Here is a 25,917-nt window from a genome sequence, read left to right as displayed (position 1 = left end):
CTATTTTTTGGTTGGCAGATTTTCCATCAGGTTTTGCCAGAACTTGTATCTTTCTCCCAACAGATCTTTGCCCTCGCCAAAAGGCACTTTGAACACGAGGTGGCGCTTGTCGCTGCTTCTGTAACTTGGCCATTTCGCGGCGCTCTGTGGACCATTGGGATTCCTGCGATTAATAACATAATTAACAACAAACATACAGACATGTAAGTACCTTGATCGGGATTCGTCCCATAAAAATACCTTGATCGGGAGTTAATTCGAACCCCGTGAAAAAAAAATAATTACAATTATTAGCACCAACACAGCACTGGGCGTAAAATCTATTAAAAGTGTTGGAGATGTAAGTTATTAATACTCACATGTCGCTGAACCACAACATGTTTTTAAAGTCTTCACAAATATGTTTACATTTTAACATTGGTTGCAGCGCCTAACTGGGCAGTATATTTATAGTTTGAAACATTAAATGTATATTTAAAAAATAATAAAACATTTCACATTGAGAGTCTCTTTTACTATGGATTCTATCTGTTGCAAGCGGGCCCACAGTTTAAAAATCACAGAATCTTTTCTGTTGTCTTGCCATACAGATACACTTTTTGCTTTAAAACAACACATTTTTTTCAGGTAGTAAACTTAATGCAAATTTCGGTTACAATGCAGACGTGTATAAAACTATAATGTGCTCACCCAGTTTTAGCAAAGTTGCAGATAAACGACATCCACTGTTTGGACAGATCCTTTTCGTCTTGAGTGAATTTTAATTCTCTAGCCGAGCGCCCGTTGCCAAATGGCAGACCAAAAGTAAACAGAGTATCGTCGACATGATCAGCTTCACAAAATTCCACTTTTTTGCCGATTGGTTTGCTATATGCTTCGTCATGGTGAATTCGTAATTGCTGAGTCATGTAATAGAAGTAAGTGGGATAACCAGCATCTGTGCAAAAACTTATGACATTAAATAAACGTTATTTACTAAGTACTTTTTAAATCCTAGCTACAAGTTTTTGAAAACAGTTTTATGCAGCGACCCACCATATGTTGGCAGCCATGCATTAATGCAAAAACATTTTCGTGTTTAGTTTTTAAAGCTAATATTTTACATTTTACGCGTCCAGTTTGTATACTTGTATTAACAGCTTTTGGCTTCGCGGAAAAACGGCTGGTTAAGTTAGAGCTTTAACGTAAAGGTTGTGACCCTATGAAATTATTGCAAATATTTTACTTACTGTAGCATTTTAAATCGAAATACAAAAACCGCACTTGCCTGACTAAAAAGACCAACACGTTATCCGTCCACCATATAATAATAAAAAATAGCAAACTAAGCGTTGTAGAGGTACGAACGGAAGCTATACTCTAATATTTTAACCTGAATGGGCGATCGCTTGCTCAATACTCGGCATGACAAAGATCAGATCAGAATTCATGTCAGCCGAAATTTTACTTAATTTGTATTTGTCGTCGGGAGAAATAGTTTTCATCATTTCGTTCTCGATTAATGCAAGTACCTCGTCCAGTTTGTTGGGCTAAAAAATAAACTAAAAAGTGTTTTACTTTGTTTTTAACATCAGCTATCATGAAGTTCCTGTATTGTTTTGGATTTTTACCAAGTTACAAAGGCTGGTTGTATTACTACTATAGAACCTCCTTTCCTAAATGCTAAAGTACTCGGATAAGAACATACCGATATATCAAAATAAAGCCTCATATTCAATTACCAGTTAGCACATTTTAAACAGTTAGTGTCCATTATCGTTTGATACAGGTACTACTACTAAAACGTTTCGTCATTTACTAATTAGAAGTACTAAGCTTACTTGACATATTTTGCACTAATTATCTTTACAAAGTTTCCTAACGCAACATCTATGTCAAAAATAGGCACCTACTTGCCATACTTCACCAAAACAAACAATGTAAATGCATTAATTTGAAACCAAAAAGTTACTTACTTGAATTTCATCAGCAAAGGGTAATGTATTTTTCATTAACGTCTTAGATTGCTTCTCCGTCAAATCTCCCGAGAAAAAGGCTTCAGGAAATCCCGTGGCCATAATTCCGCACACTTCTGTGTTGGTGCACCCGATAATATAGGGAACCGGAGCAAAGTCACCTTTTGTCAGTAGATCTCTGGGATGCATGGGTAAGAAATTGCCATCAACCACTGGCGTGTAGTCAACCAGTTGTTGAAACTGTGAACAAGTTGTTAGTTAACATGGGACCAAACCACCAAGATGATGGCCAATGTTTAGCGCAACCGCCTTATGTTCACGATGATGCTGTGGTCTCTCATCTTGTATCGTGTGTTTTCCTGAACAAGAAATTTGCACGGTTGCTCGTAACCCTGTGAAACCTGTCCGGTTTCACTAAATTGAAGTAACCAGTTCCCTAAGTAAAAAAATGTAATAAAAAAGGATTCAACAAACTCGCAATAAAACAAGCAGCTCGGCAGCAGACTTATTGTGAGCGGCACTTGCTCACCCAACGAAGATAAAATGAAAAAAACGTCAAACTTGCGTTAAACACGCTACAAAAGAATTCATTTATCTTGTAAGTCACAACAAATACATAACTATGAAAAAAATCGAAAAAAACTTATGACGAGCGAACAAACATGCTTTAAAACGCGTTTGCACAATTCTTAAAACACAGAAAGTTGTGAAACATAGCCATAGCCCTGAAAAATTTGTAAAAAGTACAATCACCGGATTGTCGTAATTTTTCACTCCTTGTTCTTGGGCTTTGACAATCGTTTCAGCGGTAAGTGACCTTAACTTTGCAAGAATCACTTCTGGATCTTTATCTTTGATTCCAAGTTCTTTCAGTAAATGACTGTTGCTGACGTCATTGTTTTCCTTTGTTGCCACTTGAAGTGAAATAAAAATGTTACTAATTTTGACTTGGGGCAATAGTTGATTGTTTTCACTAAATTATTTTGTTGTTTCGAAATGTTTGGCCAAATATGACCTCTCTGCTCTCTGTTGATGGTCCTTTTATGATTCTTTTAAGTTTGCCCCCAGCGAAACACACCAAACAGCACATATGTTGTAGTTTTTTAGTAGCATAAAGTTCTAAAACTTACAGGAGAAATTGGCGACTCCACTATGGCTGATGGCGCGATGAAACAAACCACGTGACAAGGGAGATAACACGTGACTGCTGACCGAGAATCCACCAGCACTCAAACCAAATATGGTAACGTTTTTAGGGTCTCCCCCGAATGCGAGAATGTTGTCCCTTGTCCACCTGTAAATGTTTATGTTGTCTTTAGCAACACTTTAACGTAACGCTTGCTTAATATCTTTTGATTAAGTTTTACACCAGAGATGTAAGCGGCCCGAACCAGGCTCAAACTAGATTTATTGTTGAAACTATGCACGATTGGTAAGTTTAGCAATGTGGAATAACGACACAAAACAGGCCAAGTGTGAGGTCAAGCCAGATTTAATCAAACTTGGTCTGATAGCGGAATTTGACCCGGAAAGGCCAGACCGACCAACAACACCGCAATGCAAACATAACTATCATTAAACAAAGTTTATTTTGTATATGTGCGTGTGTCTGCAGATGCTTGTTATTCATTATCATGAGTTTTCGAATCCAAGATTTTAGGGTACCAACTTTTTGCAGAACTTTAGCAAATCATAAGAGGCATCACTGGTGTGACAAATGGTTACCAATCACAAAACATCACGGTTTTAACAGAGCCTAACACTTACTCCATTGCCTTGTTTTGATCAAATGTCTAGGCTAAGTCTTTATCGGTGGTTGAAAAGTTAAACAAAAACTTCATTCAGGAAGTACTTACTCCATTGCTTTGTTTTGATCCAATAATCCCATATTCCCTGGACAAGAACTCTCCTTTCCAAAGCTTATAAATCCGAATGCATTTAACCTGTATTGCGGAACAACCAAAACGACATCTTGCAAACCACATAAGCTCTGACCATGGCAACCAACACTACCACCAATTGCATATCCACCACCGTGGAACCATATCAGCACCTGGTTTAAGCTGAATTGTAAGTTTCGGTGGTGCCTTGTTTTGGTAATTTTTATTTACTTATCGTGGTATTTTTTACGCCTCACTTGCACACGGAATTCCTAGTCGCATAACGATGTTTTGTTTGTTTCTCGAGGCCAAATATGTTCCCATTAAGTTTTAGCAGCTAGAGCAGTACCAATATGCATTACTTAGCTTAGTTTCGTTAAGTCTCTTCAGTAAGAAAGCATTCCGTTTTTGTACAAACTTTCATCTCCCCCACTTTAACATAAAATTCGGATGTTTTCAACCGGGTAAATTTATCTCCAACGCATTAATTTGCCATGATTCGTGGATAAATAGAGGTAGGTGGAATAGTGTCAAAAGATACTTGGGAATAAAATTTTTATACCTACTAAGAGGTAAACATGAGAAATATGTTTTTAAAACGCCACATTATCGCTAGCCAGCATGCGTCTAATAAGCATTTACCAAATATCAGCACCTAACATTTATCGCATGGTGCATGTTTCAGTACATAGAGCCTATAACGTTTTTACAATTCAGATTCAACACTTACTGGCAGTTTAGCATCGTCCTTGGGTTTCGGAGTAAATACATTTAAGTAAAGACAGTCTTCATCAAAATATTGTGCTTTTTCATCTGCTATTAAATAGCTGACGAGATATTTCTCCACTTTTCCTGTAAAGTCTGTGCTTTGCATCGGGGCGGGAGGATATTTCGTCCCGTCTCTGATTCCTTCCCATGGTTCGGCACTGCAGTAAATATTTAGTTTAAATATAACACCACAATGTAGATTATGTTTTCCATAGTTTCCAAACGATGTGCAAAAAGCAGTTATTTCAGGTTGTGTAAGAGCTTCTCAACCCCAAGTCGCCTTTTGTTTTGTTTGGTTACCGTGTAGTGCAGGGGTTCTTAACCAAGGGTACGTGCACCCCTTGGTGGTACGAAGCACCAAAGCAGGGGGTACGACATAGGGTAAAATTATACGCTATTTGGGCCCATTCGTGAATAATGCGTAACAAATGACTTTGTTATATGTCTAGAACGGTTTTTTTTTACTACTTACAATACTGTTTTAATGCATGCATTCAACACGTAGATAGGGGGTACGAGAAAATTTCATGAAAGTTCAAAGGGTACGAGCGCTAAAAAGGTTAAGAAACACTGGTGTAGTGTACAAGCCTTTGTATAATTAGGCCACTGTACTACATTGTGGTCAAATACAGCAACAAATTTGGCCGGTCAAACCTATCATAGCATTTCTTTGGTGCTGTAACCTAGCTACGCTCACTTGTCTACCAAATGTCTAGCCACCAGATGCACTGACAAGATCCTACAGATCAACACAGTGTGCATCGTTTACAGCTAATTTGCATTATAGTTGCTGTTTGTATATTCTATAAAATGCACCTTCTAATACGTGCGCCCAGTTTTGCACTGTAATGAAGCGTTTTAAAGTGAACGTTACTTTTGTGGTGCCCGAAATCGAAGATCGCCAACTGGTGGTTTGGCAAACGGGATTCCTACATATCCGTAAACTTGCTGAGCTTCTGGACATTTCGCTTTGGCCAATGCAAATCCACTCACTTTCCCAAGTGGTGTTGAAACAACTGGACAATCTGACATGGTAGGGTTTTATGTTTACAGTCCTGCACAACGTAAATGACAAAAATAACATAAATGTACTAAAACAGTGCGGTAGCTGAGTGTTTCGTAACCAAGTATAAATGAACTACCTAGCACTAAGCCCTGATACTTCATACGGCATAACTTTATGCACAGAAACCTTAAACCTAAGTCAAGCCCCTAAACAAATCACGAACACTAATAACTTTTGCGCACAAAAGCAACTCACAAAAGTAAGGTGTGGGCTGGTAACTAATACAGCTGGCACGCTTAACTGCAAGAATATTTAGCCTGAAAGTTAAACGAACTCAATTACAATGGCCTTGCTTTACAGCGGCAGCTAGACTTTCGGTAAACAGTCTTGTTGATTCGGGGGCCGCGTAAGTGCTGAATATCGTTTTATTGTTGACTTACCGCCAATGCAACCTTGCCTAAACTCGCCGATGCATGCAAAAATATATGAGACAACCCCCGCTCTCTAAATTTTATTGTTTTGTACATTAGCAGAAATTACACCAAAACTTACGAAATCTTTAAGCTATAAGTTGTAGGCTATATTAAGCGTTTCGTAACAAAATTAGCAAGCTTACATAAAACTGCAGAAGCTCATGCTTAAGTAGGCATAGCACATCTTCTTGTGACAACTTTTTTTACATGAAAACATTAAATACTGGAGTCGCAAAAAACAACTCTAAATGTGTATATATCTTTATCGGTGGTTGAAAAGTTAAACAAAAACTTTTTTCATGGAGTCGAACCGCTTGTCATGTGGGTTCAGGTTCGGTTCGGGATAACTTTGTTTTGTTTTTAGGGATTCGGGTTCGGTTCAGGTGTTTAAAAATGTATATTTTCGGTTCGGGTTTTGTTTCAGTTTGGGCAAATTATCCGGTCCAAACCGGTTTGCGTTTTCAAACCGGTTCAAATTTTCATTCGTTTAAATTTAATTCTAGCCTTATAAAACTCCAAAAGAATTTGGACCGTGCACTGTTCTTTTTATCACGCCCTAAGGTGTTTTTTTTTCACTCCCTATAGATGAAAAAATCACAAAATTTAAACAGACTGCATTTTTTTACTGGTTCGGTTCCGGTTCAGGTACAACGCCAAGCAAAATATGGAGCTCAATTTCGTTAAAGGTTCGGGTTTTTAGAAAATCGTAATTAGCGATTCGGGTTCGGTTGGGGTTTAATGACATTAACCGCTAAAACCGGCTCGGGGTTCAGGTTCCGTTCCGGTTCGACTCCCTGACGATAAAATTTGATTGAATCTGTGTGAAAATAGCAAATGTTTTGGCAGGGTTAAATTTCGACTCCCTGACTTCGACGATAACTTTTCATTGAATCTGTGTGAAAATAGAAAAAGTTTTGGCAGGGTTAAATTTTGAAAGTGCGTTGGGAAGAATCTGCGAAGACAATTTTCAGCAAATTAAGGTTGGTGTTAGTGCTTAAAATTCAATAAACTATCAAACATAAACGTTTAAGTATGTCACCCTGAACGTTTCAATTCATTATTATATTACCTTTAGTTAAGTTGACTGGTTATGGTTTTGAAGTATCGCACTTGCAACATAATTTGCTAAATGTGAAACCATTTTCAGTAAATCATAGAAATTGTTCTCAAAAATTTTGTAACCGACAAAAAGTTAAATGAGGAATGAATGAAGCAACAGTAGTTTAAGACATAAAAAATATTTTTTGGGTAATTTGTAAATTACCAAATACATTTAGTGTTGGATTTGATATAATACAGGCAATACCCAATGAACTTTGCTAAAACAAATCAATTAATAGGCCATATGCGTTGATTCCCAGGGTGGCATGGGTGACACGCCCCAGTCTGCAGAGTGTGGCAGCGGCACGCGCGATTATTTTTTGAAAACAAATTTTTGCACGCCAATTTTGGAGGGGTTGCACGCGGAAAATTCGCACGAAAGGTATTTAATTGTACTGCCTTGACCTCTTTTACTTGTTTTGCCGTTGCTGAAATTGACCTTGCACGCGAACTTACGGGCTGTGCACGCGCGCGGGACATGTTGGTCCCGCACGCGCAAGATCTCGTCGGAAACTGCCATGTTCTGCAGACTGGGGCACGCCTACCCAGTAAAACCTGTAAGGTGGTAGGTTTGGAGGTTCGTTAGAAGGCAGAAACCGGTCAAAACTGGTTTGAAACTGGAATATTCCCGCAAAAACGCACTGAAAACCGTTTTTTTCTTCGATTTTTTAACCCCCTAAAAACGGAAAGGGTTTAGCCTTAAGTTTTTTTCAAAAATAGGGTGAAAATTTTCGACTTTAAAAACCGGTTTGAACCGGTTTGGAGGTTCGGTAGGAGGCAGAAACCGGTCAAAACCGGTTTGAAACTGGAATAATCCCACAAAAACCCACTGAAAACCGAATTTTTCTTCGATTTTTTGACCACCCAAAATCGAAAAAAAAACGGAAAGGCCTTAGGTTTTTTTTTAAATATAGGGTGAAAATTTTTCACTTTAAAAACCGGTTTGAACCGGTTTGGAGGTTCGGTAGGCGGCAGAAACCAGTCAAAACCGGTTTGAAACTGGAATATTCCCACGAAAACCCACTGAAAACCGGTTTTTTCTTCGATTTTTTGACCCCCAAAAATCGAAAAAACGGAAATTAAGGCTACAGCCTTTGGGCTTTTTCGAAAATCGGGTCAAAATTTTCGATTTTGAAAACCGGTTTGGAGGTTCGCTAGGAGGCAGAAACCGATTTGAAACCGGATTATTCCCGCGAAAACTCATCAAAACGGCATTTTTTCGTAATATATTTTTTTTTCAGCTGAGTGATTGCCGTTCATCTCTACTCGTCGGCCGATCTTTTAATCTTCGGATTTTCTGCTTTGTGTTGTATTTTTGTTGTAAAATGATTTGGCGCGTTTGAAAACCTAATAAATAATGATCAAGATACGCCCTTTTTGCTTACTCAACCCTCTCTTTGGCGACACCCTTTGAACTTATCTAGTGTACAGCCCCCGTCTTGTTTGGCGGCCTGCTTACTACTTAACTAGTGTGGAGCCCTTCTTTGGACGACCCTCTTACATCTTAACTAGTGTATAGCCTACAGCCCCCCACCCCATAACTACTAAACTAGTGTACAGCGCTTGTATCAACTGCCCAAACACACACCGGTTTGAAACGGGAACAGTCCGATCCCCGTTGCAAACCACAGGTGCTATCCCATCACCCAGTCACCTATCTGGCATCGAATCACAAACTCCAACAATTCAGACAGCCATACTCGATGCGCGATTAAGGCAAACCAGCCACAACCATCAACATCAGCCAAGCAAATCCCAACCACCATTGCACAACCAGGCGGAAGAGCAGACATTCTCAGCCTCACTATGCAATTGCTGGAGACTACCACATAGAGATTACAAAAAACAGAATCGCTCGACAAGACACTGTTGAAATGAAACTGAGTGTCCGATGGTATTCTCTGTGAGTCCTGTAAGAAAAGAAGAGAAGCCTGTTAAAGCCTAACACAAGTTGTAGATTTATATATGAAGCTTAATCTGACATAGCATAAAAATTTCAATTTATCAAAAAAACAAAAATTTGATTGAGTTTAGTTTTTTTAAACTCTAAAAATGGAGTTAAAAGCATGCCAATTGGAACTAGTAAAATATATTTCAAATGAGACCTTATAGGTCGAAACAGTGTGCACTGTCTGCAGCTTATCATTTATTGGCTCTATATGCTTTTACTTTTATATTTCAAATGGTATGTGAAAGTCATCTACTTGAAACAACAATAAATGCTAATGTATATTTCACTTATGTTTTAGTTGCAACTAACCCAGGGATACAAAAATGCGACCAATAAGCTTGCGTACGCGACCGTAACTTTTAGCCACAATTATAAGTGGTCTATATTTTTTCAACTATTTTTCTTTTACAGAATAATAATGAAGTACTGATGCAGTGGCACGACTGGCGTAAAAACAGAGATTAGGCATACCAAACTTTTTAATTTTTGATGCACTATCGCGATGCTACACTAACTGTGTATAAGGCGCAATCTTATATTTAAATGACTTGACTGTGACTGTCATCAATTAAAGTAGAGGTTTCCGATTACAACCTACAAAGAACATTTACACTCATAATAAGCGCGATTGTGATATCACACATGCTAATCGTCGTGGGTATGTGGAATCGCACACGTGTGTCTCAAAAAGAATTCACAATGCACATCCATTCATCAACACGTCACTCACGCCGCACAAACATTTGTAACGGATTTATAGCTATTAGATTTGTAACGACGCAATATTTTGGCGAATAAAATTTTTCACAACAAATAAGCTGAGGTCATATTTCCAATGTCCGTATGATGCGTCGTATAACACAAATCAACATATGTTGTAGTAGGTTCAGCCCCATAATACTGTTTCAGCGCCGATACCTGATGCCATGTGTGGCATTGCTACTCACCCGCTACTTGGTGGCATCGGAACAAACACCGATACATTTATAAACGAGTAAAATGTGCTTTAGTCTGCCATTTTTGCAACTAGTTTTGAGAACAGACACTTTACACGGGCTTTTGCCTGTCATTGCAACACAATCTCTGCGTCAGGTTAGGACGTTTGCTGTTTGTATCTGAGAGAACATATAAGACGATCTCCGAGAACATATGAGACGAGCCGAAAGACCGATTCGCCGAATCAGCAATTTTAACAACGATTCGTCAGTTGTCGGATTAAAAACTGAATGTGGGGCAAACCCGAATTCCAAAACCTATGCCAACAGGCTATGTCGTGATGTTATCGAAGCACAGTTCTTCACAACCTGCCGCCGTATGCGTACTAGGAGACGAATTAGTGCGCCCGCGAAACTGTAAATGGAAGTGTATGTGTTGGCGGTCATCGGTTGATTAAAACCTATTTTTTAAGGGTACAAAAACGGGTATAAATAATTTTTGCGGTGTTACTAGATCTCGGTAGCAATACGTGACAGATTATTTGTACGCTATTGTGTGCAAACAATGCCAAATGTACAGGCAACACGCGCTTACACACGCATGTAGTCTGTGATAGTGCGTTAATAAAGACAAAGCTACACTTTTTAAAAACAAATACGAAGAAAAATTGACACATTGTCACCTTTAGATAGAGATCAGGGTCCGATAGCAAGAAATCACTAAAGCTGTCAGGATTTGTGGCGTTATTTAAAAAAATAATTTGTTTCTTGACCAACAACTTTTACAGCTATCACAAATTGCACTTAAAGCAGTTAACAGGATCAAAACTGAACTGATAACAAGCAACATAAATGCCGGAGTAAAAATACCATACACAATGTAACAGGGCAGTATTGCATAGAATAAAAACACTCTAAAAAGTATTGGATAAATGACATTGGGTTAATGTAAAGATTTTTATACAGAAAACATATTAATGCATAATTATTAAGCCAATAAAGTCAAAACACATGTTGAAGAAACGAGAAAAAGTAACAAAACTGCATAAACTTCACAGCAACCTTTGGGCATAGTATGTAAAATATATCAACACAGGTAACATTGTCAGTTATTCTGAAGATTTGCCATAAGCAAGCAATCACAAGCAACCCACAAAGCTACAAGAGTAACAGACTATTGACATGTCACAATAACATAACAATAATGTGCGACTGTTGCATTGTGGGGCATCTGGTAGATTACAAACGCTTGTGGTCAATGCTGGAAGTTTGGAACAGCCGTTTAAGAATGCTCAGATTTGTACAAATTATAATATTACGATTTACTGTTTACACTATTTGACCTACTAATATGATTATTTTTGAAAACACATGCGTGTTGGTTACGGTATAAAAATATTTAGATTATTATTTTTAGATTCTGAAGCACAAATTTAAAAAAGCATCGACCTAAATATAATAAGTGACCGAATGAAAATGGTGTTTAACGGCTTTTTGACACGGTTTACGGTAGAACGCTGTTAATCCTTTATGTTTAACAACAACGCTTTGCCTAAGTTATATATAACCTAAGTTTTGTTCATTTCATGTTAAATTAGGAAGCCCTGACAATGGTATGACAAATCGTTCTTAAATGTTTTTGTCATACCTTTGTCACGGCTCCTTAATTGTGGCTCCAGCTACACCCCTTTGTTTTATCGTTTGTAACACATGTTAATGTTAGCCATCATTATTATTACACTTTGGCGCTGAAACAAATATTTTTTTTAATGGAATGAAAAAAAAATGTTCTGAAAAGTATTTGTTAAGTTACATTGGGTTAGTGTGAAGAACAGTATGCAACAACAATACAAAAGCAATATTAAGGAGAAAAAAGTCTTGAAGATATGAATACATGGTAAAGAAAAGAATGGAATGTAACAAACAACTTTTTGTCAGTGTTATGTACATCAACAACGTTTTTCGAGACATAAGAAACTCCAGTATCGCTTGGCGAGTATAGAGACAACAAAACAATAATATATGAAATCAGGCGCCAAAACAAAAATGCGAATGTTAACGTAAAGGCATTGTGGCGCAAACACGTATATGCGCGAAGCATAGGACCTCCCGCTATGCATTAAACCCATACAATTGTAAAACCACCGAATTTCTGTGGTAGTGTCTGAAGGTCTTGTGAACACACATTTTGGGCCATATAGGTGACCACAGGGCCGAATTGGCTAAAATTTTAAACAATGAGCCACAACTGTTAACAGTTTCAGTACATTAGGTGTTGTTAGCAATAGGTATTACATAATATTGGTCCCAAAGACACGGGAAACAATCCAGATCAAGATATTGTAGTCGAGAATCAGGAAATCATGGCTTCTGTAAAATCAACAACAATAACTTAAAACTTAGTTAGTTAAATCTAGCATCATCTTGTCAAACCTGATGCTGCTAATCAGTACAAGAAATAATATATGTAATGAAGTGTGATAAAGTGCTTTTATGAATTTTAACGTAAAATTTGTTCATTTAGGAATTAGGAATCAGCTTTGGTTTCTAAAAAGATTATTCATAATGAACTTACTTCTTTTAGGTAATGAGACTGTCTCCCAAACCTGATGCTCATGACCAGGGATTTTTACAATCAATTTTGGCTTCTGAATGTTCAACAACATAAAGTTTTTACGCAATACATTATTTATTTATTAAAAACCTTATTGAAAAAAGGTTTGTGTAAAACAGTAAACAACAAAATATCCTTCACTTACTGGATCTGGAAGTTGTTCAAACTTGGCTTTGAAGTCAGGTGATGGTTTACCATAAATTCTAAGTTTATATTCTATTTTTGAAGTTGGAACAACAGTTGTTCTGTTTCTTGTGAAATTTTGACCATGAACAAACATGAGCCAATGCTGAGACTTTTGATCTATAATAAAAAAATAAGGATAATTAATTTGAATTAACCAACCTTTTTGGCACTTTTAAAACTTGGCACTTAAATGTATTTGTCTGAATATTGTTTGGCAAAAAATGCATTGGACATTGATTAATGGTTTTTTGTTACTCATTGTACAAGGACCTTTTCTGCGTCTACAAACAATGAAGCAAATAAAGACTTACATGGGCTAACTAGACATGTTACATCATTGACACAAATCTTGCAGTAATACTTTTTCACAATTTGAATGGTAATATTTAAATTGGGGATATTATACAAATTAATACAATAGAGTCTGTTGGGTATTTGGTTTGTGCAATATAAAAGGGATTTATAAGCAGGATTTTTTCTGCTGAAGTTTATTCCAACCTAAGATGTGTTTGTATGCTGAAACTGGTATACACAGGAAGAAACAGTTTTGTTTGTACTAATCTTAAGGCTAAACACATCTGTGCCATGTACCAAGCAACAATATAAAGGTTGCTCAGTTGCAATTATTCATGTCTAGCTCTGCATGATTTATGTATGCATATATAAAATACTAAAAATTTGCTTTGCAGATTAAAAAAACTATTTTTTTAAACACATTTAAAATACCTTATTTTGTATTGACATGAGAACTTGCACTAATGCAAGGTCATCAACATATTGCAAATCCAGGTTCAGTGTTGAAGGAAAGAGATGCATGACCCATGACAAAGCACAAGCTTCGTCATTATTTCACACAAATATAGTTTGGAAAAGATTCAACCTTAGTAAAAATTAATGCTAATTTAAGTGAAGTAACAAACATTGTACATCTGAAACATTATGAAACTAGAAGGGTGGCTTAGCACATATTGCCATTGCACATATACTATAACCTATTTCGTAATGGGTCCCATATCAGCCACTGTATTTTACCTTTAGTTGTTTCTGCAAGCAGAAACTCATGGGTCCCCCACACATGCAAAGTTGTAAATAGTGCATTTTTTGAAATAACTATAATAAATTTTGGTGCTATGAGTTTAAACAGGACGAAAAAAAGTCTGCAGAAATAATCATGCTGTGTGCAGATAGCTAATCATGCAGATAGAAACTACACAAGTCACATTTAATTCATCAATTGTTTGCAAAATTTACCTATTTTAAGGATTAGTGGGGCTACATGGTAAAACTCAACAATCAACACCTCAAAATGGCATATTCTACGAAGTGTCCAAATTTTATGAAATTGAGACATTGGTTAAAAAGTTAACCCTTTCAGGGGGCTAATGGGGTAACTGATGGGACTGCATGGCAAAAGTGACAATTGACACCTAAAGATGACTTTTGCACAAACTGTCAAAATTTTAACGAACTCAGCCAAAGTTTACAAATTACACCCATTTTAGGGGTTAATGGGGTAAAGGTGGGTCTTACAGGGTAAAACACATCAATGAATAATGTACTCAAAACTGTACAACTTCCAAATTTCATTCAATTCGGACATTGTTTAAAATTTCACCCATTTTAGGGGGCTAACGGGGTAAACACAACAATTGACACCTAAAAATGACAAATTCCACAAGCTGTCCAAATTTCACTTAATTCTGACACCGTTTAAAAAACTCACCCATTTTAGGGGGTTAGAGGGGTAACTGATGGGCTTTAACACCCAAAAGTATAAAATATTAAACCACAATGAACTAATCGACAGTCATGTAAAATTTTATCCAAATCGGACAATGTTTAAAATTCTGACCACTAGGGGTGTTATTAGCAACAGTCCTTAACGCTTCTGACGTCATAAGGCTGTTAATACCCCCTCTGACCGGCATGTCCAAAATGCCTACCAAGTAATGCACAAACACATGTACCACATGTCCTGTTGCCTATACTATACCGTTACACCACAGAAATCTTTCGTTTGTGGTGCGCAGCAACATACAAAAACGTTTCACATTTTGGGGTCTAGCGGGTTAAATACTGGGGTTATTAAGTCAAACGAAGCAGATGGCACATCTGCATAACTATATCTACCATCTGTGAAAGTTTCATCCAAATCCACCAAAGATTTCATGCCAAAAGTGCATGGACAAACTTCGGCGGAAAAAAGAAAAAAACAGAAAAAAAACACAGAAAAAAACAGAGTGAAATCAAGATGTGTCCCCTTCAGGGAAGGGGACCCATAAATAGTGGGAAACATAAATATTTCACACAAATATTACAAAAAGCAGGTTGAAAATTGAAATAAACTACTAATATTACCATAAATGCTGCCTTGGTGCATATCTCTTCTAACTGTGTTTGATTCAACAACACATCCTAAAAAAATGTTAACTGTTAGAAATAGTAAAGTTCCTAAAGATTGTGGCAACATGTTGCTACAACAACCGACAAGTTAGTGCAAAAAAGGATAAAATAATAATGATATTTTATATTGTTTTGTGTCACTAACAACTTATCCAATTTTTCAACAACACCATGACTGATTAGTTGTTTTAAAACTGTTTTGGGAATTGGGTTTTCACTGACATCCAAGAATCTAAATGGAATAAACATAACTCAAGGATTAACCTTACTCAAAACACAATTTTTTTTTTAGTTTTTGCTTTTAGTTTGGGGTTCCTAAAGTGTTCGCAATATTAAATAGCAGAGTAAAGTGATTAGGCATTTGTACTTCACATCAAACCAGTGACACACATAGACAACACAGCAGCACTTTTAAAACTAGAAAAGTGGCTTTCTGATATACTTCCATTTTATATATTCTATACGATATTTACCAATTTACTATACACATCATTTGATCTACACATATGATTGTTTTTGTAAACTAAAACTAATGGGTCCCCACACGCGTGTTTGTGCGGATTTACAGTAAACAAATGTTGCGGTGATTTTTAGATTGTTAAGGACAAATTTTTAGAAAGCATCAACCAAACAATAAATAAAATTTGTTCTTATTTTTTTTGCACTATTATTGTCATATAATTACAAAAACATTAAAAAAATGTAACAAATACTTTAATTTAATCTCTTGCATTGACCCAATTAAATTTCTCCAGCGGTTTCCCAAAATTTGAAATTTGGCTATTTTTGGTATTTAAATGAAACACTTGCGGTCTCTTAAAACTACTTAGCGGTCACCCAAACCAAACCTTAAAAAAAAACCTGGACCCAGATATTGTCATAACAAATTGTTTTTCATTTAACTTCGTTTCGCAAAACGAGTACCATTGACCTGTAGTAACCTCTCAGGGTGCACACGCCAACCGACTGTTTGACCTTTTGACACCGTTTTCAATAGCACGCCGTCCTTGAGGTTCAACAATACCGTTAAGCCTAATTTATACATGCCTTGAGTATTGATTCCTAAATTGATTGTCAAAAAACGCTACGTTATGACGAAAGAAAGTTCTGAACTGAGTTTGTAATACCTACTAGTTGACCTTAAGTAACCCGTGATCATGCGGTGGCCAACCTGACAACGAGCATTTAAAAAAACATTTATTTTGCAAAAAAATCAAGTTTATTTTTTCATCTTTACTTTGATTAACAAAGTTTTGCTTGACCTATACAAAACCGAAGCACGCTTGTTACGTTTCAATCATGTCATAGGTGTAAAACCTTCGCCAAAACTAAAAATGTGAGTGATAACTTAATAAAACGACATAGCATTGCTGTGCAAAACAGCTGATTTCCAATCACCGCAACGACGTCTCGTAAAACGTCTATCCGACGTCAAGCTGAGCCCTCCCGGCTCCCGCTATCGTAAACCAGTGAGTTACTCTCTTGGTACTTCTGCCTACAGTGTCTTTCTTGACCAAACGAGCGTTAGACACATTTACGTTTCGGAGGCCTGTGGGTGAACCGCTGGGTCATTCGGGGTCAAACTTCTAGAGGATCAAGTTAGTACAATATTGAGTCTTGTGTAGTAAATACTTTCAGCTACTGCAGATGCACCATTACACTGATAATCTTGCCATCAAGATTGAGCAGTATGAAAAAAACCAAAAACTAACAAATAGAAATAAGTGTTATAATTGATTTGAAACATGCACCTTGTTTTGCATTGACATGAGAACTTCCTGTAATGCACAGGCATTACCATGTTCCAAAGTAAGTTCCAGTGTTGGAGGAAATAAGTGAATGACACATGACAAAGCAAAAGCTTCATAATCATCTCCAACATAGAGTTTGTTTGGAAGAGATTCAATCTTTGAAAACATTCATGTTTTTTTTAAGGTAAAGTAACAAAAATTGTACATATAAAACATTGTAGAAATAAATTTTCACTAAAAAAACAGTGACACGAAAACAGTGCACCTTAAAAAAATCTTGGGAGACAAACTTTGTTGATGATGATTTAGTAATTTACGGAACTACCAATTTTACCATGATTTTATCTCTTCTAACTGTGATTGATTCAACAAAACATCCTAAATAACACATTTTGGGTAAGAATTCATAGTAAGTACTAGAAAGTTGTGGCAACATGTTGCTACAACCATAGACACCAGTTGGTGCAAATGTTTATATATTATATATTAATGCCATTGATGGTTAGTTTCTTTTACAAATCAAACCCTTTCACCTTGTTAGTGCCTGCAAATCAATCCACTTTGCCAACAGCACGAATTCCCTCTTCTGATATTTTATATTGTGTCACATACAACTCATTCAATTTCTCATAAACATCAAGGCTCATCAGTTGTTTCAAAACTGATCTGGGAATTGAGTTTTCAGTGACATCCAAGGACTTCATCTAAATGGAACAAACACAACTCAAGGAAATGTCACAATCACTCTTAACTAAAAACTAGAAGGGTGACTTAGCACATTTTGTCATTGCACATACACTATAACCTATTTAAAAACATTAATATATTTCCTATGCTTATTTTATTATGGGTCCCCTTCCCTGAAGAGGACACATATTGTTTTTGTCTATATTTTTTTTCCTTTTTTTTTCTTTTTTTCCGTCTAACGCGGATTTGTTCCCACGTTTTGGTCAACAAAGAATGGTTCAAACTTTTTCAAATTTACAAACGTTATAGATATTGGTCTAAAGATGGTCCATGTGAATTATGACCCCATTTAATCCCTCGGTTCACCCACAGCCCCCCAAAACATGAAATTTTTAAAACGGCTACACTTGCTATAGCAGATGATTCTGGAGTTTCATACTTTTTTGATTGGTACAATGCAGCGTATTTTAAAGTATTTTGTAACTTGAAATTGTATATATTCATTTTCACCTCTTTACCCCCAAATATTTGTTTGTTTGTTCACATGTTAATGAGGTCAGAAATACAAGACTTAACCTGCTGAAATTTTAAACAGCTGTGGACAGGGTGCTCCTTTTTGGCTGTTAAAAATTTCAGTGCAATCGGCTCAGTAATAGTAAAAATATGTTTTTATACTTGCTATAGCAGATGATTCTGGAGTTTCATACTTTTTTGATTGGTACAATGCAGCGTATTTTAAAGTATTTTGTAACTTGAAATTGTATATATTCATTTTCAACTCTTTACCCCCAAATATTTGTTTGTTTGTTCACATGTTAATGAGGTCAGAAATATAAGACTTAACCTGCTAAAATTTTAAACAGCTGTGGACAGGGTGCTCCTTGTTGGCTGTTAAAAATTTTAGTGCAATCGGCTCAGTAATAGTAAAAATATGTTTTTACATGCTGTCTTTTGTCAAATTTGTTCTCGCTCAGTGCACAGCTGACGCAATGGGAGTGATTGACGATAGTGGCGCATGGAAAAAATGCCTCGGCTTCACTCATGAACTCAATCGTCACTTGACCATTTTCTCACTGGTTGGAATTAAGATGTTACGATGTTAGTGATATTATTCTGTAAACATTAACGCTGCAGGGTCACGGCAGGGCCAGGCGATGTGTATGACGTCATAACCGTATTTGCCTGTCGCTCAGTGCACAGCTGAGGCAATGGGAGTGATTGACAATTGTGGCGCATTGAAAAAATGCCTCTGCTTCACGCATGAACGCAGTCGTCACTTGACCATTTTCTCACTGGTTGGAATTAGGATGTTACGATGTTAATTATATTGCGCTGTAAACGTTAATGTAGGTCAACTTATTCGTGTTTCGAAACGCAGAGCGACACCGCAGCATGATTTGTTACACCTGTGTAACGTGACTTCTTGAACTGAAAGCGTTAATAAAACTGTTTCAGAACAGGTTTTGAACATAAAAAGTCCAGCTTAGCAATCGTATTGTTGGTATGTGGAAACTTAACGGCGCCAGGGAACGCTATGTGCGGATTAAAAATCACAATTCAACAAACAAAGGGCTGTGACTGTTACAAAACAAAGTTTATAAATATTTCTTTAACACGACAAATGTCATCTGTGCAATTCAAATTCTTACCTAGCAAATGCATGCGCCATTCATCCTGTTACGAATTCAAAATATATGTGTGTGTGGGGACCCATTGGATTTTGCTTGCAAAAACAATGATGTTATAACAGGCCACAAAAGTATTGGTACCATACTGAATGTATCCATCAAATATATATCCCTTACAATTATAATGAATGGTGCGTAAATATGGCACTGTTTCTGTAAAATGGAATATTTAGGAAAACCACTATTCCAGTTTAACAATGATTGTGCCCTATTTTTACTGTTACCAAATTGCATATGCACATGTTTGGGGACCCATTAGATTATGCTTGCAGAAACAATTATGGTATAAAGTGCCAGGAAAAAGATAGGGACCCAATGAAATGGAGGTGCCAAATATATATCCATTATAAATATAGTAAATGGTATATGTGAAGCATCGTTAAATATGATGTAGTATATATAAACTGGCAATATATAGGAAAACCACTATTCTAGTATTGGGTCCCATATTAACCACCGTCTTTTATAGCCTTGGTTGTTTCTGCAGGAAAAAACTAATGGGCCCCCACACATGCAAAGCTGAAAACAATGCATTTCAAGAGATAACCATGAGAAACTGGATGTTGCAAGGCAAAAACAGTGATCGGCACTGGGCTTAAATGATAATACTATGTAGTGTACAAACTGTACAAATCAGATTCACCCTAGATGTTGTTTGAAGTATGTCCTATTCAACATTCTTTTTTAAAGAAAAGAAGAAGTAAATAGGGGTATAATGAGGTAAAACAAAAAAATAGACATCTATGAATAACAAATTCTACAAGCTATCCACATTTCATTTACTTTAAACGCTGTTTAGAAAATTAACGCATTTTAGGGGGGTAATGGAGTCAATGTTGGCGCTACAAGGTAAAATACATCATTTGAAACCTACAAATAGTGTATTTTACATGATACCCATTTTTTTCCAATTCCGACACTGTTTAATAAACTCACTTATTTTAGGGGTCTAGTGGGGTGAAATTGGGACTACAAGGTAAACACAACAACCCGCTCCTATGGATGGTGATTTCTATAATCTGTCTAAATTTCAGCCAATTCCTACATTGTTTAAAAAACTGACCCATTATAGGGGGTACCTAATGGGGTTAGACACACAAACTAAAAAAATATGAAACCACAATGACACAATCAATAGCACCTCAAAATTTCAGCCCAATCCGCCAATGTTTAAAAATTTGACCACTAGAGGTGTTTTAAGCAACAACTGTTAATGCTTCTGATGTCATAGGGCTGTTAACAACCCCCTAACTGCCATGGCACAAAAATGCCCACCAAGCAACACAAGTAACATATGACTAGTTGCCTCTGTAACACTATTGCGCCACAAAAAATATTCGTTTGTGGTGCCTAGTAACATACAAATATGTTTTACACTTTGGGGGCTAATGGGGTAATGTTGGGGCTACTGGGTTGAACACAACAATCAACACCTATAAATGGCATACTCTACAACAGGGGTCGGCAACCTTTTTGGCGACGCGTGCCAATTTACTTGTTATTTCCATGTGTTAATGACCTCGAGTGCCAACGTTTTTCTAAATAATTGTGGCTTGTGCCACCAAATATCAATGATAAAGAGAAAGCAGAGTGTTTTGTGCATATAAGGCTGAATTTTAAGACAATGGCACGTTAAAAAGCATAAACAAGCAGTGTAGCAGGGTAAAATGTTACTTCATATGAACACGCAAATCGATTGGCGTGCCATAAAATACCACCTCGTGTGCCAACCTTGGCACACGTGCCAGGGGTTGCCGACCCCTGCTGTACAAGGTATCCAAATCTCAGCCAGTTACGACTCTGTTTAAAAACTCACCCATTTTAAGAGGTTAACGGGATAAGGATTTGGGAAGACCAACAAAGTGGGATGCACATCTACACAACTATATCTACCATCTGTGTAAGTTTCATCCAAATCCATTAAACATTTTATGGCAAAACGAGTCAGACAAACTTTGGAGCGGAAAAAAACATTTAAGGGAGCTAACGGGGTAAATACTGGAGTTATCAACACAAACAAAGGGGGATGCACATCTGCACAACTATATCTACCATATGTGTAAGTTTCATCCAAATCCATTAAACATTTGATGGCAAAACGAGTCAGACAAACTTTTTGGGGGAAACCATTTGATGGGGCTAGCGGGGTAAATAATTGGGTTATCAATGCAAACTAAGTGGGATGCACATCTAAACCAGTGACATCTCCAGCAGCACCTATAAAATTAGAAATCGGTAACCAAAATTACAATTTTAGAGGTAATATTACAATCTTGCATATTATACCAGTCATGTATCAAGTCCAATCAGACTGAAAGCCATGGAAACAGGATAATGGAGTCTGTTGGGTATTTAGTTTGTGCAGAAATGACATTTGTAACAAATTTATTTCTCAAGAAGCAACTTCAAACTTAAGATGTTTAATTGGAGCACTAGTGTGTGACTTTTAATTTAAGAAATTTATTACTGGCCCATAGGACTGAAAATGGGTGAATCCAACAGTAAACTTTCTGGTTGTGGAAGTTGTGATACAGCTCTGGCAATTTGACACAAACCGTCCTTTGACATTCGAAAATTTCTCAGGGAAAGTTGTTTAGTGTTCTGAATACACTCAGCTATTGCAGATGCATTTTCGTCATCAACAATGTTGCCATCAAAATCAAGCAATGTGAGCTACACAAAATGTGAAACAGAAAAATTTAAACTATATAATAAACATTGCTTCAACTGAGCCATTTTTGAGCAAAATTTAAGTACAAATAAAGAATATAACCTTTTTTTCTCAACAGTGTTTTTATCAGGATTAAATGACTTGATCTATACCAAAAAAATTCAGGTTAACATAAATGCACACTCTAAAATCTTCCCAAAACAACAAAAACAGTTTGTAAAATATTATTTGTGACAAACTTACTGGTTGATGGGGTTGTGCTACAGCTCTTGCAACTTTACACAAACCATTGTTTGACTTTTGACACTTTTCCAGAACTGGATACCGATAATAGATTAACATTCGAGATGCACTTGTCAATAAGGTTGTCATCAAGATTGAGGGATGTAAGCTACACCAAAAAATTGGATAGCTTAGCATCAGAATAAATGTTTTATTTAATCTGCATATGCCATTTACACTAACAAACATAAACACAAAAAAGCACAAAAGTATGTAAACATAAAATTGTTGATATTGTGAAACATTATGGTCGCCAGGCATTATTGATAAATTGCTGGAGAACAGCCCCGATGGAATGCTGTGATGCATCGCTAGTCACAGCAGTCGGTGCATCAGGCAAGGGATGGTGCAACAGCGTGGCGTTCGCTAGGGCGGTTTTTGCCTCCGAGAAAGCCAAATCTAAGCTGTCACTTCAAAGCAACGTTGTAGGATTGCCCTTGAGTGCCTCGTAAATAGGAGTCATAATGCGTGCAGCGCCAGGAATAAAACGGTGGTAAAAGTTTACCATACCTACAAACTCCTGAAGGCCTTTGACAGTAGTGGGGCGCGGAAAAGTTTGAATAGCCTCGACTTTGTGGGTAAGGGGCCGGGCGCCGGTACGGTCAACGCGATGCCCCAGAAAATCGATTTGGGAAACTCCAAACTTGCACTTTCCCAGGTTGATGATGTAGTGATCGAATGTTTATGTTAATGTTCGCTGATGAGTCTCAAGATTATAATCGCGTCACTACAAATTAAAGAGGTATACCACCGTCCTTAACCTCTCAAGCTCCTGGGCTTGTCAGGACAGAGTCCTGGAAACTCCACACACGTGTCTTGCACTTCGGTTCGTTTGTTTATTACTTATTCAAATAAAATCTTATTCACATAGAATGTCTTATTCAAATAAAATGCTTATTCAAATAGAATGCTTATTCAAATAGAATGCTTATTCTTATTCAAATAGAATGTTTGGGAAACAAAACAAGTCGTTGGAAATTAATAGTAATAACGTTTACATATAAATTCAAGTTTAACTAGCAACCAACACATTATTTCAATGCAAGTAATTAAACACTAAGCCAAAGAGTTAACTGCGGTAGGACTAAAACTGCTATGAGCCATTACATCAGCGGTACGTTTTATGAATTCATAACACGTGACATTAAACTGTACAACTATGCTTCTGCCGTTGGCGCTTGCACATTTTCTCACACACTAAACAGCGCCAAATTTACCGCACAATACAAAACATACGATTAAAGCGGGTAAACACCAGATAGCAAGGTCGATCAACCTCCTGATTTAACTGTAACACGGAATATTATCAACTCGAGCATTTTAGCAAGTAAAACCAGCTAATTTGGTAAACAACTATTGCAAGGTTTGCACAAATTATGACGTAATCGCTACAATGACAAGGCCATGGTCGGAAAGCTGTTTGAAAAGACGCTTTAAATCAGGGGCGGGCAACATACGGCCCGCGGGCCGGATCCAGCCCGCGACGGGATTTTGAGCGGCCCGCAGACAGTTTCTGGTCTTACATGATAACGTGGCCCGCGGCCACAGTCGGCCGAATCCCCCACTACTTGCTTACGTCCAATTATAGTTGTAACAAACAGTAACGCTCCCCAATAACAAAAAACTTTCCCGCGGTTGTCACCATTGCACCATACATCCATTGTTACGACATAACTGCCATCCTTGAGTGTGGCTTGCTTTCACGGTTTCCTTTGTTTCCACACGTGTAGCCTAGTTAGTGTTTCAGCAGTATCTAAGTCTGTGATATATACATTACATTTGCTGTGGTGAATAATTTTATGTTGTATCAGTTAGATTGTTTGGACTGTATTGTAATTGCGACGTTCTTGATTGTATTTAGTTTAGGTGGTCAAAAATCGGTTTTAAATCACTGGATAAATACGCGATTAATGTATCGATTCACGAATCCGGCCCGCCAAGTACTTCATTTTCCCATATCAGGCCCGCCGACTGGAGAAGTTGCCCGTCCCTGCTTTAAATGATCGTAGTGCGCGGAAAGAGACTTGCTTGCGACAAGGATATCATCAAGATAGACGAACACAAAGTCCAAAGATTGACATACCGTGTCCATCAGTCGCTGAAAGGCCTGTGCCGCATTTTTAAGGCCGAAGGGCATGCGAAGGAATTCAAAAAGGCCAAAAGGGGTAATGACCGCGGTTTTCGCGATGTCATCCGGTGCCACAGGAACCTGGTGGTAGCCACGAACAAGTTCAATTTTGGAAAAAACGCTAGAACCTGCCAACCGAGCCGAAAAGTCTTGAATGTGAGGAATGGCTTAACGATCAGGCTGGGTAGCTGCGTTAAGACGGCGGTAATCGCCGCAGGGGTGCCACCCACCGGACGACTTTGGAACCATGTGCAGTGGCGAGGCCCATGGACTGGAAGAGCGTCGAATAATGTCCAGTTGCAGCATGTTGTGATATTCTTTTTTAGCGATGCTGAGTTTCTCGGGAGGGAGACGACGAGCGCGAGAGTGCACGGGTGGGCCGTTAGTGGGAATAAAATGCTGAACTCCATGTTTGGGAAGCGACTGTGAAAAGTGGTGAGTTGTTATTCTTGGCAACTCGGCCAATAGTCGAGCATAGACAGACGTGCCCGAGGAAACAGCATTAAGGTTCGGCGCTGATTGGAAGGCCTTGCCAAGTGCGACGCTAGAGAAAGTTTCGGCATTGATGAGGCGTCGGTGCTTGAGGTCAACTAAAAGGGAATGTGCCCTCAGAAAGTCGGCGCCGAGCAGCGGTCGAGAAACTTCGGCAAGTACAAATTTCCATTGAAATTTGCCGGAAGGTAATCGCATCTCTGCCAAAACGACGATGATAAAAGCAGAGGGACTTTGAGTCAGGCATCGCCTGTGGTGAAGCTGAACGAGACTTCCTACCTCGTTTTTTATGCTGGTCGTAAAAAAACCATTGCGCCGAACGTTGGACAGTGCGGGTTCCGTAGGCGTCTGATTACCGGACCATATCGCATCAGCTTTGCGGGCCAAGAGCCGTGATTCGCTAATTTCCTCTCCGCTCAGCCGTGTGCGGATATACTCAGGCAATCGCTCCAAAAACAGTTGTTGGAAAACAAAACATTCCTTTGCATCGCGAAGTAATGCAAGCATGTCATCCATTAAAGCGGATGGCATTCGGTCGCCCAAAGGAGGCATGTGAAGTAACCGCATGGCCCTCTGCGGGCGCGAAAGACAAAAGGTTTCTACCAAACGTGCCTTGATAGTCTCGTATTTGTCTGCGTCTGGCGGGTTTTCTAGCAGGTCTATAAGACGATTGGCTGTGTCCTGATCCAGAGCCGAAACGACATAATAGTACTTCGTTAGATCTCCTTTAATGCTTGTTAGACCGAACTGTGCCTCCGCTTGCTGAAACCAAACTCGTGGCTGAGCTGTCCAAAACGTAGGTAACTTTACTGCTACAGCATTCTCTGAGTTTGTGGCTTCTGTCATAATGCAAAAATAACGTTTTTGCACGCTTGGGGTCACCAAATGTAGCGAGGTGTTTATTCGAGGTACATCGTAATAGAATGACACAACTTGCGAATACGCC

General features: G+C 37.9%; 1 protein-coding gene and 1 long non-coding RNA gene across 3 annotated transcripts; both read right to left on the bottom strand.

The window, feature by feature from the left end:
• On the bottom strand, nt 1-5,635 carry LOC145234480 (fatty acyl-CoA hydrolase precursor, medium chain-like). Its single transcript, XM_080099206.1, has 9 exons — nt 5,478-5,635; nt 4,566-4,761; nt 3,812-4,008; nt 3,086-3,249; nt 2,709-2,869; nt 1,956-2,195; nt 1,373-1,529; nt 691-937; nt 1-163 (listed from the first exon to the last, which is right to left on the bottom strand). The coding sequence occupies exons 1-9, from the start codon at nt 5,633-5,635 to the stop codon at nt 1-3; spliced, it is 1,683 nt and encodes a 560-aa protein (XP_079955332.1).
• Nucleotides 5,636-11,857: 6,222 nt separating this feature from the next.
• LOC145233000 (uncharacterized) lies at nt 11,858-15,283 on the bottom strand. 2 transcript variants are annotated; one of them, XR_013860990.1, is made up of 5 exons: nt 15,228-15,280; nt 13,596-13,749; nt 12,829-12,986; nt 12,645-12,717; nt 11,858-12,439 (listed from the first exon to the last, which is right to left on the bottom strand). It is a non-coding gene; the product is annotated as an uncharacterized LOC145233000 (long non-coding RNA). The 2 variants fall into 2 exon arrangements; XR_013860989.1 differs by lacking the exon at nt 13,596-13,749 and having other exon boundaries at nt 15,228-15,283.
• Between the last annotated feature and the right edge of the window lie 10,634 nt (nt 15,284-25,917).

This window comes from Phallusia mammillata, chromosome 6, assembly GCF_965637545.1.
Source record: "Phallusia mammillata chromosome 6, kaPhaMamm4.hap1.1, whole genome shotgun sequence".
In the NCBI taxonomy this organism is placed as follows: Eukaryota; Metazoa; Chordata; class Ascidiacea; order Phlebobranchia; family Ascidiidae; genus Phallusia; species Phallusia mammillata.
Note: the sequence above shows the minus strand (reverse complement) of the source record. Positions and strands in the feature narration are given on the sequence as shown.

Coding starts and splice junctions, on each gene's coding strand:
- LOC145234480 (XM_080099206.1), bottom strand. CDS start 5,635: ATGTCAGATTGTCCAGTTGTTTCAACACCACTTGGGAAAGTGAGTGGA. Junction 1,530..1,955: donor CCTTTGCTGATGAAATTCAA/GTAAGTAACTTT, acceptor TTTATTTTTTAG/CCCAACAAACTGGACGAGGT. Junction 938..1,372: donor GCAAGCGATCGCCCATTCAG/GTTAAAATATTA, acceptor GTTTTTGCACAG/ATGCTGGTTATCCCACTTAC.